General features: G+C 35.4%; 1 protein-coding gene across 10 annotated transcripts in view; it reads left to right on the top strand.

Annotated features, from left to right (window-relative positions):
- Nlg3 (Neuroligin 3) overlaps positions 1-18,510 on the top strand; it is a 328,557-nt gene that overhangs the window by 213,645 nt on the left and 96,402 nt on the right. For all 10 annotated transcript variants that reach the window (XM_067782374.1, XM_067782348.1, XM_067782368.1 and 7 more), the window contains one exon: positions 4,986-5,149. In XM_067782374.1, the coding sequence (XP_067638475.1) occupies positions 4,986-5,149 (164 nt within the window). The remainder of the gene's footprint in view (positions 1-4,985; positions 5,150-18,510) is intronic.

Here is an 18,510-nt window from a genome sequence, read left to right as displayed (position 1 = left end):
AACCAAGGGTTTTGGGTTTTACGAAAACGACCCTCAGGTTAAATTTTTTGATGTGCAAACATGGTACGTGGGAATACTGAACGTAAATGTAAAGTGTATGTGTAAGCGTTAGCGTGAATGTAGACTTTTTAGGGGGCATGCCATATTGCGAATACACGTAGAATGTAAATGCAGGCGTAGTGTGAAGTATTGGTATTGTCATGAATTTACGGAAATTCCGCTTATTTGAATCTTCTGCTAACGTTCGCATCGCTGAACTGTCGAATATTCAGTAATGTAAAATGGTCTTTATTTAGACTACTTTGGGAGTAGTACAATTATACCACACAGTTATACTTCACTTCACAACCAATAGCGTGTTTAAATCAAACATATCCCTCAGCTTGCACTGCTTTTATACTCTCGCTTTTCTCGTTCGCCCATTTCTCCTAAGATTTAATCGTTTCACGAACCTGTGTTCTAGAACAGCTGCACCTCATGCTTGGTTACCATTTATATATATGTATATTTGTAGTTTATGCTTTTCTATCAGCCATATGCGTGAGTCAACTTCTGTTCTTAGCTGATGACTACATATGTGTATGTGAGATATCTCTTCATTTCGAGGTACTGGTTATGTGTGTGGAATATTCTTTGTTGCCTTGTACATAAGTGTTTCTGCTTGCTGTGTTTTGTTGTTGCCATTATTTACTAACAGCAAAGTTATGCCAACATTCGCCGCAGTATTTTTATTGCATATATTTAATACTCCTATATAGCTACAAAAGGCTAGTTACATTCCCAAACATCAGAACGGCGATATATTGCTGTTTAAACGTTTTTGTTTTTGTATTTAATAATCGAATGTACCTAAATTTAAATTTTTTCTTGTCACGCTTATGCTGTTTCAATCACAAAAATCGTATAGGCTGTCTTGTTTTGATTTCGAATTCAAAACACATTTCTAGCATTTTCTATTAGCAATAAGGAGTATGACATAAATGTTTTAAGGCGTTGACACAATGACATTTTTCATATAGATGCGTTTAACACAAGCTTATGCCTTCCAATAACATCGCCACAATCAACCAAGATGTTGCGTTTGTAAATATGAAGGAACTTCAGACTTGGCAATTGAAGTTTATTACGCCTTGCCCATTCACATACAAAATTTCGCGAAGCACTGTTGTAAACATTCTCCCTATACAACAAAAATACTTGCTAACATATTTTTTGTCGTATTCGATTCTTATATTGCAGTTTTTAATTGTGAAAAATTTTATACTGTTTTCACACAGACGGCTTATTGAATAATAAAGGCAATTTTCTACATTAAGACGCTTATTGAGCTCAATCTTCCCTACAAAATTCGAATCTATTATTATTTCATTAGTAGCTAATCGAATGCCTAATTAAGTCAAAAGCAAAATGCAACTCTGTTGGCAGCGTTCCGCTTCTTAGTTTTTGGTGTGTTCAGTGCTTAAAAATGTCATTTGTCAAAGTAAATGTCATTGTCTGCATGGCGGAACGATACAAGGTTGCCGCGTCGAACAGCTGATTATAACCTTTTTTATTTGATTTGATACATCAACTACCGGCGCAGTACGATTTTGACATTTGTACATCGAATTTACAAGTACATGGAATTTTTTTTGTTTGTAGGTATGTCACCATTCTCCCACCTTGTATCGTTCCGTCATGATTGTCTGTCTCATCCTTCATTCTAATCGAGCAGTTACTTCTGTGTGAAAGCAAAAACTTTACGATTTCATTAGCAGGTGAAATGAGAAAATTAAGTTTTGTGTGAAAACAGTATTAGAAACTTTACCAACCAGTGGGAAAAATTATTTCACTTGCAAAGTGTGCCAACACCCTTAGCCAAAGCAAATGTCAAATTATTCTTCTTATGATTTGTTTAGAACAAAATTGGGGATTTGGCTACTTTTCAATATCAGATGGCGCTAGTGTCGCTCATTCTACCATTCTCCATAAAAATACATGCAATCTACTCATAATGCATAGGCATGTGTTAAACTCATCTATATGAAAAACTACTTATGTGTCTGAGCTATTACTGTATGGATTATTAGAGAATAAGAGCCTAAGTCAGACGTCGGCAAAATTGAAAATGCAGATGTGTTAGTGAGAGCGCGATGATCGCGCACATCACTTTATGCATCGTTTTGTGTAGTTCATTCGCTTATTAGCAAGCAACAAGACAAGATCGTTTGTTATTATTTTTTGAATGCGCACAATGGCAAGCAAAAGGTTTATAAAATAAAATACATTGCATTTGCGCAAAAGGGTTGGTCAAAATAAAATATTTTTCCTTGTGCGCATTGAAAGAAACTAACAAACGAACTTTGCTTGTTGCTTGCTAACAACATTCGTTAACATTGCGAGCGACGCGCACAATCGATGTTGTTGCGCCAAATGCTCAGCCACTACTAAAATAAAGAGAATAAGAATACGTGTGAACTCAGTATGCACAACTGTGCCACTATTTGCCACCGTCTTACCTAAGTATAGTCATTACCAGCGGAGGGCACCACCACATATACACGTTTATCAAATAGAGAGTGTTAGTATACACGAACGCGTAGTTAGCACGAAAGCAAAATCAAGTATCTATTTAGTTTGATTTCAGCACTTGTACAGTGAGCACGTGTCACAAGCATTCTTTTGTACTCTGTTTTTAGCGCGCGTGCGACATGTCCTTACTGTAAGAGCATCAAAACCAAACTAAATGAGCTGTCGTTGATTTTGACGAAGTAAGCGTTGTGCTCTTGCTCATCGTATACGTATATGGTCGCATAGCAGGTGCTAAGCTCACGCCCACCCCTGGTCATTACACAGTAGCGTGGGAGCAAGTTGTGTGTTAGAGTTGATATAAGTGAAATTACACAGCAATTCAAGGAAAACACGTCACTTTCATATATGTTAAAGAATCTCTGATCACATACACATTTTTTGTACATGCAAATGTTGGAAGAAATGCATACACTGCGTTTTTTCTTTTGCAAATAAATTGCTAAAACATACATGAAAAAATGCACGTTTTTAATTACTGATACAAAAAGTGTTTACAAAAGCAAAGGGTTTAAGTGAAAATTTATTTTTAGGGTTTCTACTCTGATTTTAGTCATTCTCTTAATAACTTAAATTTTATTATAAGTAAATTTAGTCTGAGTTACATAATTATTTATGGTTAATTATTTAATCTGCATCTAGCGTAACATAAACTACTTGTGATTAAAAATTATTTTCTAATTTTTAGTTTGATTAGCTTAAAGAAGATGGTTTTTTGGTTTTCTCTAACTACTTGTTTTTAATTTTTTAGTAATTTTTTGTGCTGCTCTCAATTCACTAAAAATATGGTTATGTCATTTTCCCCGAAATAGTCATATGGTCAAACGGAAGATGCCTAAATGGCCACTTTACCCAATTTTGAAGTCAGAAAGTCAATTGGCCTTGTGGCCACTTCAAAGGGAAAATTGACTTTATGACCAACTCATGTGCCCATAAGCCAAATTGGCCTAATATCCGTTGACTTTATGTCACGCAACCATCAAATTATTAAGTTGATCCTTGATACATACGCAAAGTTTCAATTGATCTTATGGCAATTTTAAGTGGTCATAAATTTGTCAGTTGACCTTATTACCGTTGACGTTATGTTATTCAGGCATTAAATTGTGGTATTGGTATTTGTTACATGTGTAAAGTTTCGACTAACCTTCATGTCATTGGAAGTGTTCACAAGGTCAATTGACCTTATGTCCGTTGCATTTAAGTCACCTCAACATCAAATTAATTCATTGTCATCGGTCCCTTATACGTGCGAAAGAATAAAATTGAACTTATAGCCATTGGAAGTGGTCATAAAGACAATTTAGCTTATATCCGTTGACTTTATGTCACACCACCATCAAATTATTGCATTGTCATCGATCTTTGATAAGCGTACAAAATTTGAATTAAATCTGTCAGTTTAAAGTGTGTTAAAATCGAGTGAAAGGACTCGGTTACATACAAACATACTGGTGAAGCTAATATGAGGGTGCTAAAAAAAATATATTAAATTGAAAGAAATAAAAAAGGTTATACAATTTTATAAAATAAACTTAAATAGAATAATTTATTTAAACAAAAATAAAATGAAAACAATTTTCTAAATGGACTTTCTAAATATATTTGAATCACTCTTTTATCCTAAACATTACAAATTAGACTATATTATTCGTTCAAAGTTTATGGTCTCTGGGTTATCGCGCGCTGCTCAAAACTCGAAAGCAACATTTCCAAGTTCAAGCCATTTTTTGAATTTCCTCGATCCCTCGCGAAATTTTGCTGCCTAAAGTTGCATTTTCATGGAATTCTGAAGTATGTCATTAGTGTCAAGAATCTAGCTCTACGGGAAGGTACTCAAATTGCTGTCGAAAAATTACACATGTTGTAAATGGACTTTCTAAATATCTCTATCCCTGTCCCACCCAACAAACTCTTTTTCCTTAATAGTGTGTAACCAAAACAGAGCTCAAAACACTGGTAAACGTTTCTGGTCTCTGGGTTGTCGGGAAGTTCCTAAAAACTTGAGAGCAAACTTTTCAAGTTCGCACGATTTTTTGAATTTTTAGGACTCTCCGACCACCCAGCAAAATTAAGTTACAGTGGTTTGTCATCTGTGGGGTCGTTATAGGCGGAATGACTCTTAAGTATAAAAATTTCAAACTTTTTATACATTTCTGCGTTTTTCAACAAATTGCTTATAGACAAGTGCAGACAAAGCAAATGCCGAGTAAAATTCAATAAGTGTAGAAAATTGTGCAATTTAAAAGTTAATAAAACAAAAAATTTTATGCATTTATTTACGTAGGGATTTATGCAAATATTGTTACATGTTCCCACTACCAGTTATCTGTTCTATGTATTCATTTTCAAATAAATTATGTCTTTTTTCCTCTTTTTTTTCAAACATTATTTTTTGTCCATGTCTTTGTGCACAGATTCAGTCCTGTTTGCCCGCAACGCCTACCCGATATTTCAAACGAGACAGCCGCCTTAGAACGTATGCCCAAAGGGCGTTTGGAATATTTGAAACGTTTACTGCCCTATCTACAAAATCAATCGGAAGACTGCCTATATTTGAATATTTATGTGCCGATACAAGGTGAGTGTTGTTTAAGAAATATATATAGAAAAATATGTATGCCTATGTATCTATATCTTTTAATAAGGAGAAAGTTGTGTGAAACGTGCTTAAAGCTAAGATTGTGAAAATGTGTGTAAACGAGTTAAAGTGTATCGAATTGTGCAAGTTCTAAAATATGTTGTTGAATATATGTGTGTCCAAAAAGGTTTAAGCGTTTTAAGAAATTGACAGTTGTCAACTTTTAACTTTACTGCTCGTTTCTGTTATACTGCAAACTTCATTTAGTGATGTAATAAGGGTAACCCGAAGGATACCAGTGCGTCCGTTTGTGTGCTGCTTCTAAAGCCAAAAATCACTTTTCAAAAGTGAAGATAATAAAGTGAGCCCAAAAACAGATTTATTCTAATTATGTTCAATTCAAAGTATTACAAGTTTTTAAAGGGTAGCAAATTCTTTGGGCAGCATTGAAATAGTGACCAAAAATTGCTAAATTGCTGTTTTTAAGGTGTTTTTTAATGACTTGGAACAGATATGGTGATTATTTGGGTGAACCTTTGTAAATTTGAAATGTAAAAATCTCAAGTATGCTTGGCGAAAAGATATTTATGGCTAGAACCGATTTTTTTCCACCAATTTCACAAACTTGATACTTTGCTGGGAAAGCTTCTACACTCAGAGAAAAAATCGTTCCAAAATTAATGAAACAAGTTCAGAGTTAAGAACATTCGTTGACTAAAGTCTATTAAGTATGTTTTTTCTTAACTCGTGACCGATGGGCTTGTTTTAAGAACAGTGTTTCCAAGCACACCATTCGTATTTTATGACCAGTTTGGTATTGATGTGTGAACCTTCTGTGATCATTTTAGGCGCTACTTGGACTTGCTTTAAATTTTTCCGCTTGGTCGATTTAACATTTTCCGGTCTCAATGCAAGAACTGTGTGTGCTTGATCTTTGGGGGAGGGGAGGGGGGGGGGGGGGGGAGTGGGAAGGTAATTTTTTCAATTAGACAAGAAAAACGTAAGCATGAAAACAATTACCAGCAGGACAGCCTAGTGGTTAAAGGCAACTGCCGTTTCAGCATGAGATTCACGGTTCGAATCCCGGTGAAACCTTTGATAAAATTACAAAATTGCCTGATGATGATTACGTTGGCGGTTTTCGAAATGGTTCCATCGCAATATGCCAGTAAATGTTTCTTTCTTTTCAGTTTCTCTTAGAAAACATAATAGTCGAAATTCAATTATTATAAGCTGGTGTTAAGCTCATGAAATCTTAAATATAAGTATAAACTGAACACACCATTAAACAAACATACATAAATATGTAAAACTGAGCCCGAGTTTACAAAGCTTATCATTCGCAACGAAGAAGAAATTTACAAAAACAAATCTACATGGCACACAAATTAATATAGAGACAAAATGTCTCAATTGTGTTGTTAGTGTAGAAATGAGAAAAACTGAATTAAGCATGAAAACAAATACCAGCAGGATAGCCTAGTGGTTAAAGGCAACTGCAGTTTCACCATGTGATTCACGGTTCGAATCCCGGTGAAACCTTTGATAACATTACAAATTTGCCTGATAATGATTACGTTGGTGGTTTTCAAAATGGTTCCATCGCAATATGCCAGTAAATGTTTCTCTCTTTTCAGTTTCTCTTAGAAAACATAATAATTGAAATTCAATTATTATAAGCTGGTGTTAAGCTAACGAAATCTTAGATATAATTAATAATAATTTTTTTTTAATTAATAAAAAATATTAATAACAAAAAAACTATTATTAAAATCCAAAAGATGAAAAAAAGATAATATGCATTTTTCCATGTATTTCTCTCATTGAGAAATTCATTTTTTTTTAAGAAAACTATCTAAATATATACTTAAAACATTTTATACCAACTTTGAAAATTATCTGTGTATATGTGAATGGAATTGAACGAAAGATAAGAATCGAACTCGCGTCACACGATCGCAACCGCAACATCATGGCCGCTGGGCTACGAAGCTGCTAGATAGCTTCTGCCAAATGTTGTATTTAACATTGTAGTGCACGAATTGTACTGTTTCTTTTTTCTTGAATTTAATTTAAGAACATTACACTTAATTTAAAAACATCGTTCTCATTACTAGAGCATTTGCTGATATTTTAAAACCAGCCGTTCTCTTTTCATGAAAACGGTGCCAGTTCAAGAACAAGGTTGTTGTTTTAAGAACAGGTCGTTTTTTTCAAGAACAAAAAAGCTAGAACATGAAAAGTTTGAATTGAGTCCGGTAGTGCTGGATTTCAGAACGGCGTTTTTCTCTGGGTGTACACTCGGCTCTCACTTACTACGTACGGCTGTTGCAGCACTAAAACAGTGGTGGCAGCATTAAGGCTGTGGCGGTGATTGTACGAACAACACCGTCGTTGTTGTAGTAGTCTAGTCGTTGATTAACGATCAACGACGTAATACGCATGCAGGACGCAGCTTTGTTAACAATAAAAAAATTATTCGAAAACACGCTATAAAAATATTATTAAATTGCTCGAGTCTAACAAAATATTAAAATTAAGCATATTGATAACATTAACACATACATAAAAGTTGCATCCTGACCCCAAACTACATCTGCAAAGTTAAGAATTTTGACTGTGAAGCTTTTCATGGCACAAATAGAGTCAAAGTGTTTGCCACAGCACTACCGAGGAGTAACCCCGCTATGAAAATTGTTTTCAGTTGAAACACATTTTTCTAAATTTTTTGATGTTGGTGTTTCCGGGCATTAAACCTAGACCGCTTGGTGTGTTAGGCTATCACGCTACCAGCACACCACGATGAACGTCCTAGAAATTTAACGCACTTTGACTAATCTTTATAAAGTTTTTCTCATTGTTTACTACCGCGGGTAATCGGATGCAGACTTGAAAATTTTAGATTTCTCATCCTTAAACAAAAAAAAAACAAATAAAGGTGTCTAAGTTCGGGTGTAACCGAACATTGTATACTCAGCGTGAGCTTCAATTGTACATTTCATTTTAGATCAATTCTTTTCTACATAATACGTGGCACCGCCCCTTTAAAAGAAAATGCCTCCCCATTTCCTTTTAGAGTAAAACTTGATAAATGAAATATCATTGATTCAAAACTAGTTTTTTCGAAGTTATAGCTTATTATTCTAGTGTACGATCTTTTTTAACTTGTTTTATATCTAAGTTGCCGTGGTCTTTAACCAATCCCGCCATTTTTACTACAAATATTTCTTAGTATAAGGAAAATTCATTACGATATGTTAATTTTTCTTCGAGTTATGGCTCCCGAAACATAGAAAATTGCTTAGTCACAAAAGGGGCGGTGCCAAGCCCATTTTTAAATTTGAAGCTTTTCCTATTTATTGTTATAAATTCACATGGGAAATGAAATACCATTGATATAAAGCTATTCTTTGCAAAGATATACTTATTTTATTCGTCCCCGACCCTTAAAAAATCTTTTGTATAAAAGTGGGCGTGTTCCTTAACCGATTTCGTTAACTTTTCTTCACAGCATTCCCTATGGTAAAGGCAACCTCTCTGCCGAATTTTGTTATGATAGGTTAAACCATTTTGGATTATTATTAATAATATTTGTAAAATTGATTTTGTCGCAAGTGGGCTGTGCCACGCCCATTTTTTAAATTTTTATAAAGATTCTCAGTATCAGTCCACACCTCAATTTTCAACACTTTAGCTGTATTATTTACTAATTAGTCAGGTTTTTTGTGTTTTCCGAAATGTTATATATATAAGAAGTGGGCGTGGTTAACATCCGATTTCACTCATTTTCAATTCCATTATATTCTGGGTCCAGATAAGCTCGTGTACCAAATTTGGTGAAGATATCTCAATATTTACTCGAATTATCGTGTTAGCGGACAGACGGATGAACGGATGGACGGACGGACGGACATGGCTCAATACAATTTTTTTTCTATACTGATGATGTTGATATATAGAAGTCTATATCTATCTCGATTCCTTTATACCTGTACAACCAACAGTTAGCAAATCAAATTTAATATACTCTGTGTGCAAAGCACGCTGTGTATAAAAAAAATTTAACTTTACTTGGAACTTGCGTGCAGACTTCTAAGTCAAGATTCATTCAAAATTCATTACCCCATGGCATAGGTGAAAGTTTTCAAGTGAGTTTAGATTTACTCTGCTCCGAAAGCAGAATAGAAGTAACTACTAAAGCCGAAAATTCAGATTTAGTGCGATCGAGGGTGCTACAGGAAAGCTTGACCTCATCTGATCATCAGAGTCACAGAAATATGCCTGGCCATGCGGATCGCTTAATGCGCCTTAGTGCAACTGAACTGAATAAAGATGGCTGTAGGGAGATCGCAGTACTGCTGTGGTGTGCTCATCTACAGATGAGTCTCGGGCCATCTAAGTAAAAGTTGGGCGGACACAACATCTAACAAGGTGACGAGATCCTTCTGGCCGGAAGTGAATAGCAGACAGTCTGCTAAACAAATTTTATTCCAGCTAGGCTGATTTTACATCTGTAATTTGGTTTTTGACGGGTCACTGTCCTCTGGTAGTCCATTCTATTTATCTCAACATACTGGAAAAGAAGTTTTGATGCATTCTTTTGAAGGCTGTCTGTTTGGAAACACCGATGCTTGACAATTCCGATTAAGTAAGAATTAGGCGTTCGTGCTTCGGTATCGGCTCACGTGGATCTTCAAGGGACTTATCCAAAGTCGATTTGAGTCTTGTTCGAAACTAAAGTAATTTTGTCCCGTAGCCTGAACGTGGAAATTAAAATTTATTTTAAATGATATATTACCAATGAATACTTAAATAAAGCTTTGAAATAGGTGATTAAAAGATGAATAAAACAATTTAATGTCGTATGGTTTCTTACTATAAGTCATATGCAAGCCTGATTTTATGTGTGCAATAAGTCTTTTAATTAGCTTTGGGTGGGATTCTATCTCTCATTCTACCTTGTTCATACCCCTATTACCTTATTATAATGCTTTATATAAGCCTGATTTTGAGTGACTTATTAGATTATACTTTGGATTGAGTAGGCAATTAAAAAGCAAATCCTTATCTTAATTAACAAAAATCAGGCTCTGCAAGTCGCTCATCTAACCTGTCCTGTTGAATAGCCCGGAATAATGGACGTTGTTGGGGAATATATGGTGGCTCTTGGAGTATTCGAGAGAAAAGTTCTGCGGAAGATTTATGGCCCTGTCCGTAATGCCGAAGAAAGTATTTCAGTCGACGTCGCAGAAAGCAGAGCAAGGAAGAGACCTCCACTGAGTTGGGAGAAGCAAGTGAAGAAATACTTGACCGCGTTTGTGCTCCTAGCTGGCGTCAGTTATTGCAAAACAGGTATAGCTGGCGTGACTTCTTACCAAACGGCCAAAATCTGTGAGGCGGTTAAACGCCAAATTTATTGGTGGCAAATTCCTGCTCACATTCTTTTCGTTTGTTTTTGTTTAATTTAGCATAGATAAATATGTACTCAGCTAAATGACTATTCGTAAGTTCAAATTTATTTCCATTTTAAAATTTTGTTTATTTAGGTTATTTTTCATTTCGGGTATTAAAGTCAGCTGCTGTCATTTGAAGATGGCACAATTTCAACTCAATATCAAAGACCAAAGAAAACTGTAAAAAAAAATAAATAAAACAGTTTATCTTGAGCAATTTAATTTTACCAAAAAATGTCACTGCTAAGAACACAAAAATAATTGACTTCGTTTGATATTTATTGATTTTGTCATATTATGGACATTTAGAACAGCACAACAGCAATGAAAATTTGTTAAGACTTCTGCTACTAAAAGTCAGTTCTAAATTAAATTGACATATGTATGTATACATATGTATGTACACATTAGGGCGGGTCGATTTAAAAATCGCTCAATGCTCTGTGAAAATCGTATTCTAGGGATCAAAATAAGAAACTTTGCCGAAGGAACCATACCTCTAAAACGAATCCTGATGTCCCCCCCCCCCCCCCCTTTGGGTCGAACTTTTGGGTAGGGGCAATTTCAATTCTACCTGCTGTGTCTTGTGGTGGCTTAAAAAAAACAACACAAGCAATTTTACGATCTGCAATTTTGTCACAGTGATGCCTTGGTTTTAAAAGGGGGTTGTAAAAACGCTAATTTCTAATAATTTTTTTAAATTTCTTTTCTATTACTAAGTTAAATTCATTTTTTCATTTACATATGTTCTGAGTAAATAAATTTCTAAAGAGAAAAATAAACTCCAAAAAGAAAAAACATAGGCATTTCCAAGTGGGATTTTTCAAAATTTTCCCCTACGACCCAAAGGGGGGGGGGACATCAGAATTCGTTTTAGAGGTATTGTTCCTTTGGCAAAGTTTCTTATTTTGTTCCCTAGAATATGATTTTCACAGAGCAATGGGCGATTTTTTTGCCTCCCCACAAATCGACCCGGCCTAGTACACATCGTATCATTTTTGTGACTACTTTATTCTATAAATACATACTTTCTTAAATCCCAATAAACTTTCGAAGTCATAAAAGACATATAATTCAAAGCGCTTACAATCTTTATTAGCTCATTTAAGAGTCCGGCCTGAGGTTATGTCCCTTCTTGCAATGGTCGTCCGATATGGGAATTATTTCATACATTAGGTTAGGTTGAACTGGCAAGTCAATAAAGACCGCGCATAGATTGAATGTGTCTTATGTTATAGCATAACTTCGTCCTATAGGCAAATACTAGAAGTTTTCTAGGATCTGCTTAATTGCTGTCTCGATATTTGGCAACTCTGCCACCCCCAATAGGTGGAGCCTTGACCTGGCAGGACATAAACACAGAACGTGCTCAACGGTTTCTTCCAGCAGCTCGCTTTTTCTACTGCTTCTGTTACTGACGAGGCCTTACTTATAAGCATGTGACGCCAGAAGGCAGTGTGCAGTTAGTATGTCCTTCGGATCCTTAAGTTTTCTCTCTTCAGTGATATAAGCCCCTTTTGTAAGTCTTATGTCGCATGCTTCGCACATAGTATTAGAAATTTTGCAGCACCGCGCTTTTGTCCACGCCTTTCCTACTTAATAGATAATATGCAACTCCTGTCTCCTTTTGACTTCTCCCATACAGATTGGGGTGGATATTGTCGTTTCAGCGAGTTTTGAACACTCCTTCCCCAATACACCGTCCTGAGCGAAGTTTTTCCAATGCTTCTTTGCACTCCAGAACACTTCTTGATGAAGTAATGTGTGAGATTTTTGCCTTAATCGCCGCCTGACTATCAAAATATATATTGACGTGATAGCAGCTTCCAGCAGAATTTATGCTGCTGAGTTTTGGAATGTTAGGACATAACGCCGTTAATGCTAATCTAAGACATACAATAGGGCTCAAATTTTTCATCATATCAGAATCATAAAGCACTCTTATATGATCGTATTTGTGATGCTGATATTTTTCACATTTTCCGGAGTCATATTGGATTACTAAATTATGAGCGCTCCTAGATTGTTTTAGCGGTACATACCTACTTATATGCAAATACGAAGTAATCAATAATTCCCGTCAAACGATCTCGGGGCACGCATCGTTTTAGATATCCCAATGAGTCCCAAATTTGGGAAGAATATATGCCTCAGGGATATGACCACGAAGGAGTCTTTAATGACTCTAATATGATAACATTATGAGCAGACGGATAATATACATTTTACCTAACTAGGCAGCTTCGGAATAGAAATACAAAAATGTTTATTGTGGCATATCGTTTTAAATAAAAAATTCAATAATAATGAACTTCTTTCAACCGAGCCAAAAGCTTATTGGCTTTGGTGTAACCCATGACTGAATCTAGTCGAAAACCTGATATTACCGCTGAAAGTCCCTGGATTTTACCAATAGGTGTTTTGAGCATTTTCTGATTTTTTATTACCGTTATTTCTTGGCTGGCATGTCGAGTCGCCTGTATCTCCAAATAGTTCTGACATCGACATATCCTACTTATGGTGAAAGCAACAATAATACTGTAAAGAGTTCTGGGGATTTCTGAAAATTATACACCATCTGCTAATGATCGAATAGCTGAACAGTCAAATAAATAAATTCGATATTCAGTATTGCAAAATGGTCTTTATGTACACTACTTTGGGAGTGGTAAAATTATACTTCACAACTAATAGCGTGTTTAAATAAAAATGAATAGTTATTCATCAGCTTGTGCTGCTTTTATACTCTCTGTTACCTCGTCCGCATATTTTCCTAAGGTCTAAACGTTTCACCTTCTAGAACTGTTGTATCTGCTGCTTGATAATTTAGATATATGCGTGTGTATGTGTGAGTAACTACTTCTGCACTTAGCTGATGACTACATATGTGTATGTGAGAAAATTTATTTGCTTTAAGCCTCTGGTTATGTGTGTGAAATATTCCTCGTCGCCTTGTATGTGTACATGTACATTAGTGTGACTATTTACTGTTTTTGTTCTTGTGGTTATTTACTAAGAGCATAGTGATGCTAATATTCGCCACAATACTTTCAGTATCTGTTTATATTAAGGGCTTCCTCTCAGATAGCATCTCTTTATACGGGTTGGGGAATGATTTTCATTTCCAATACTGAAATGTGACGTTTAACGGGCAAAAATGGACCATGAATAAGGATCATAAATAACTCTGAAAATAGTCATAAAACAGTCTTTTTAGAGTCCAACTAATGCCGAAAAAGAGCTAAATGAATGATATGATATATGAAATTACTCTCTTATCGGACGACTATTGCAAATTTGTAAATTTTGGACTCCAAAACTAGCTAATAAAGAGCGTAAATGCACCAATTTGCTTACTCTCTTACGACGCCGAATCTTTGCTGGGTTTCAACTTTTTCTTTCATTGGTTGTTGTTCTTGTAGAGAAAAATTGCCACTACAATTTTTTTCGATTTTTCATGGTTCAATTATATGGTTGGCTCATCTTTAAAGCAAACAAAATATGTCTGTTCAAATTGTCAAAGTCTGTGTATTGGTGTTGGTGCGAATGTTATGGAATGGAAATATAAAACTTAGCAGTTTTTGTATGTGTAAGAGAATATTGCCAATGTGTTGGCTCCATTTTGAGTTTGCCATCTCTTTTTGACAATCCCTTCGGCCATGCAATGAAATAAATGTAATCAGCTGATGAGATGAGCCAACCATATAATTGAACCATGCTATTTTTATAACTGTACAAAAGAGTCATCTTTTTTATGGCTAGCGAAATTTTTTTTTTTTCCTTTGTTCCAATTCCGAAACTAAACATAACAGACAGAAATAAACATTTTTATGATCCAAAGTAAAGACTTTTTAGCTGCTTCGCCATCACATCGTTTGACTGTAGAAGAAAGAAAATATAAAAAAGGTATAAATTGCTGAATCTTCAGTTATTTTAAATCTCGGTCAACATAGTAGTCAACTAGAACCGTTAACAAAGAATTGCTGTGGATTGGTGTTAACTTTATTAATAGATATTCATTATGCTTTAGCTGCTGTTTTTGTATTTTGCCTTCGTTACATAAACCTATTTTTCAACCTTGGTATTTTTTCTTTACAACATTGCTACTTTCATTGTTAGCTGTCATTGTCCTTCTTTTGCTTGGCGTCAAGAAAAAATACATTTTTTATGTAGGAGTTGGCAACTTTACATTAAGGTGGTACAAAAAATTTAGCTTAACTATCAATGAGAACTAAATTTGATCAAAAATTCTGGCTCTTCTTTGGGATAACTGGCGCCAGTTGACACCAAGGGAATTCCTCTTTCTCTGCATCCGTAGGCGGATATCAACAAAAATGCTTTCTTAGCTGAAGCATTATCTTTCATTTGCAACATATAGATGAACACCACCCCAAGCAGTATTCTATGGTTTTCTAGAGTAGGCAGATTGATGAGAAGAAGCCTACTTCTATAAGGTGGAAGATGAATGCTAGAATCCCAACTAAGACCGCGAAGTGAAAATATTAAAAATTGTTTCTACACAGACTCAATCCGCGTTATATGATTTTTTTGTCCAGGACACCAGACACACGAGCAATATTCAAGTACTGGTCGGACCAAGGAAGTCTATAGGATCGTCGTGAGATAAGGATAGTTAAACTCTTTGGCCCAACGTTTAACAAAGCCAAGTATACCAGCTGCTTTATTTACAATGGATGAAATATGCATATTAAAATATAGTTTTAGGGCGAAAAGTATACCTAAATCCCTAACTGAAGATAATCGCTCCAGAGGTGTTGCATTTAGAGTATATAGTGTCAAATATGGCATCACTCGGTGACAAGTCATAAGCTTACATTTTGAGAAGTTTAAAACGAGTAGGTTCGCTATGCACCAGCTCTGAAATGAATCCAAGTGAACCTGAAGGAGCTTTCGACTAAACAAGTTCGCGGGCAAGTATGTATGGCAAAGTTTTACATCATCAGCATACACAAGAGCCCGGGTATGTTTAAGTATTAGTAATAAGTGATTTATGAACATGGTAAAATGGACGGAATTTAAAAGATTCGCCTTGGCGATTCTCCAGTAAAGGGTGATCAGTAGCTTTCCACACTTGATTTAACTTCTACACACGGCTACACACTCCATGATGAGATAGCTTAAAAGCAAGCTCTCCTCAAAAAAGCAGCCTTCATACAAATTTTTCGCGTTTGGGCGCTGGTGAACCCTAATAAATCATATACTCTGTTAACGCTGCTCTTAGAAATTAATGCCATATAATTTCACTGCATTGAATGTTACAAATAATAAATATATACTTATTGTTGCGGTTAGTGTGGATGTTCTCACTGCAGAGACACACCTATGAACATTAAAAGGAAAAGGTGATTCTAAAAAACATGAAGAATTTTTTACTCGAAATATTAGGTTATTTTTTTTTTTTTGTGCATTAACTTCAACAAACAATAAGTAAAATGGTCAAAGTTTGGGTTGATCCCAAATAAATACCTCAGTAGTGGTATGGTTGAGCTAAGAGCAAAACATAAATAAATTTAGAAAATGGGCCTGTCCGTCCTTTGAACGAAGTTTGGCATCAATATTTTTTTCATAATTAGAACTCTTTGCGCTGAAAATGAGCGAAATCGCCTGAAACCTACTTCTACTTTTTATAATAAGCGTGGTTTGCACACAGATTATATTTTTAGTTTGGTAGCATAACGGTTGATAGTAACGGCATAAACGAATCGAGATCAATATAGACTTGATTCAGCCATATTCGTCTGGCTGTCTGTGCACACGATAACTTGAGTAAATACTGAGATAACTTATTGAAATTTGGAATATGTGTTCCTTGGCAGCTATTTCTCATTACTTTTTAAAATGAGCGAAATCGGATGATAATCTCGCCCATTTCTTACTTATATAACATTTTGGCAAACACAAAAAAAACAGATTATTTAATAAATAATACACCTAGAATGTTGAAATTTTAAGGTTATACTGATATTAAGAATCTTGATAAAAATTTAGAAAATGGGCGTGGCACCGCCCACTTGTGATAAAATCAATTTTAAAAATATTATTAATCAAATGTTTCATTTTGCAAGTGGAATTATAACAAGAAAAAGCAAAAATTAAAAAAATTTTAAAAATGGGCGTGGCACCGCCCCTCTTTTGACCAAGAATTTTCTATGTTTCGGCAACCAAAACTTGAAGACAAATTAATATATCTAATAATATTGGGTCCAGATATTTTCCTTATAGCAGTAAATATTTTTAGTAAAAATGTACGCGATCTTTTAAAGACCACGCCCACTTTTATATATAAATCATGTTTAAAAGTGTCGTAGGGTCTAATATTTTGGATAAATTATATTTCATTACCAAGTTTTATTATTAGAGGAAATTGAAAGACATCTTTATTTAATGGGCGGTAACACGCCTCTATTGCGATCAAGCAACATTTCTAGAGCTTCAAAAAAAAAAAAAAATTAAACCCTGAAATGAACTGTGCAATTGTAATTCACGCTGAGTACATAATGTTCGATTACACCCGAACTAAGACACCCTTACTTGTTATTTTAGTATTTATACCTCACAGCACAAGATAACCCAAGAAAGTCAAAAACGACTCCCTACAAATCACAATCCCTTAGGTGCGTGTATCGAAGAGGCAATGTGTAGATTAGTACTGATAGAGATGTTATTGCCAGTACGTTGTCTCTTCTTTTCAGCAGCAACTGTAGTAGTTGAAATCAGGGTTAAATTAAAAAAAAAAAAACAAGTAAGGACGGGACTGTCTTCGGCTGTGCCGAAGACTTCATACCTTTCATGAATGGGGCTGAACAATAATCTTACCCCGTTCGTAATCTCCAAATAATCGGATGTATAAGATAAGAGATATATAGATGTACATACTTAAACGATTTTAAAGATAAATATAAAATAAAAAATGGCAAAAAACCCCCTTATCTGAACGATCGGTTGTATGGGATATATACTATATATAGCTCCGATCAAAGTGATTTTTCCAGGATATCTTCTATGATATATTAGAATATATTTCACCGAGTTTCACGTTTATACTTTTTAAATTGCGGCAGGAATGACCAAAATTGTCTTATCTGAACGATCGGCTGTATGAGAGATATATGTTATAGTGGTCCGATCCTACCAGATCCGACAAGTGTCTATTATAATACAAAAATACATCCTTGTGCCAAATTTCATTGAGATATCTCAAAATTTCAGGGACTAGTTTGCGTTCAAACAGAGAGACGGAGAGACGGACGGACGGACAGACGGTCGGGCAGACTGCCATGGCTATATCAACTCAATTCGTCGCCCTGATCAATTCGGTATACTTAATGGTGAGTCTATCTTCTATATTTCTAAAAATAAAAATGTAATTAGCGTTAATCTCCGAAGAGATTTTAAGGGCGAACTTCTCTTCCAATTGCGTCGTGCTCCTTTTAATTTTTCCTCCAAATTGGCGGGACGGAACCTATTTGTTTTATGACTACTCCGAACGGCATCTGCAAGGCAGATGAGTTTACACTGAGAGCTTTTCATGGCAGAAATACACTCGGAGAGCCTGCCAAACACTGCCGAAGGGCAACCCCGCTTAGAAAAATGTTCTTCTAATTGAAAAAACTTGTTAAATTAAGTTTTGATGTTGCTTTGGTGTGTGGTTGGTGTGGCGGGGTGTGAACCCAGGACCTTCGGTGAGGATGGCGGAGCACGCTACCTTCACACCACGGCGGCCGCCAAGAAATCAGGATTACCTGTCGGTAAACTAGTGGCTCTAAAATTAATATTAAATAAAATTGTAATATGTTAAGGTCCAGTTGCCAAGGGCGCAGAAGCAGCCCATGTCGGGAAAATTCCAGTTCCTAGGGAGCAAATTTCAGCAGAATTATTTTTCCCAAT

The sequence above is a fragment of the Eurosta solidaginis genome, chromosome 1 (genome assembly GCF_040869045.1).
Source record: "Eurosta solidaginis isolate ZX-2024a chromosome 1, ASM4086904v1, whole genome shotgun sequence".
In the NCBI taxonomy this organism is placed as follows: Eukaryota; Metazoa; Arthropoda; class Insecta; order Diptera; family Tephritidae; genus Eurosta; species Eurosta solidaginis.
This window is presented reverse-complemented; position numbering and strand designations above follow the sequence as displayed.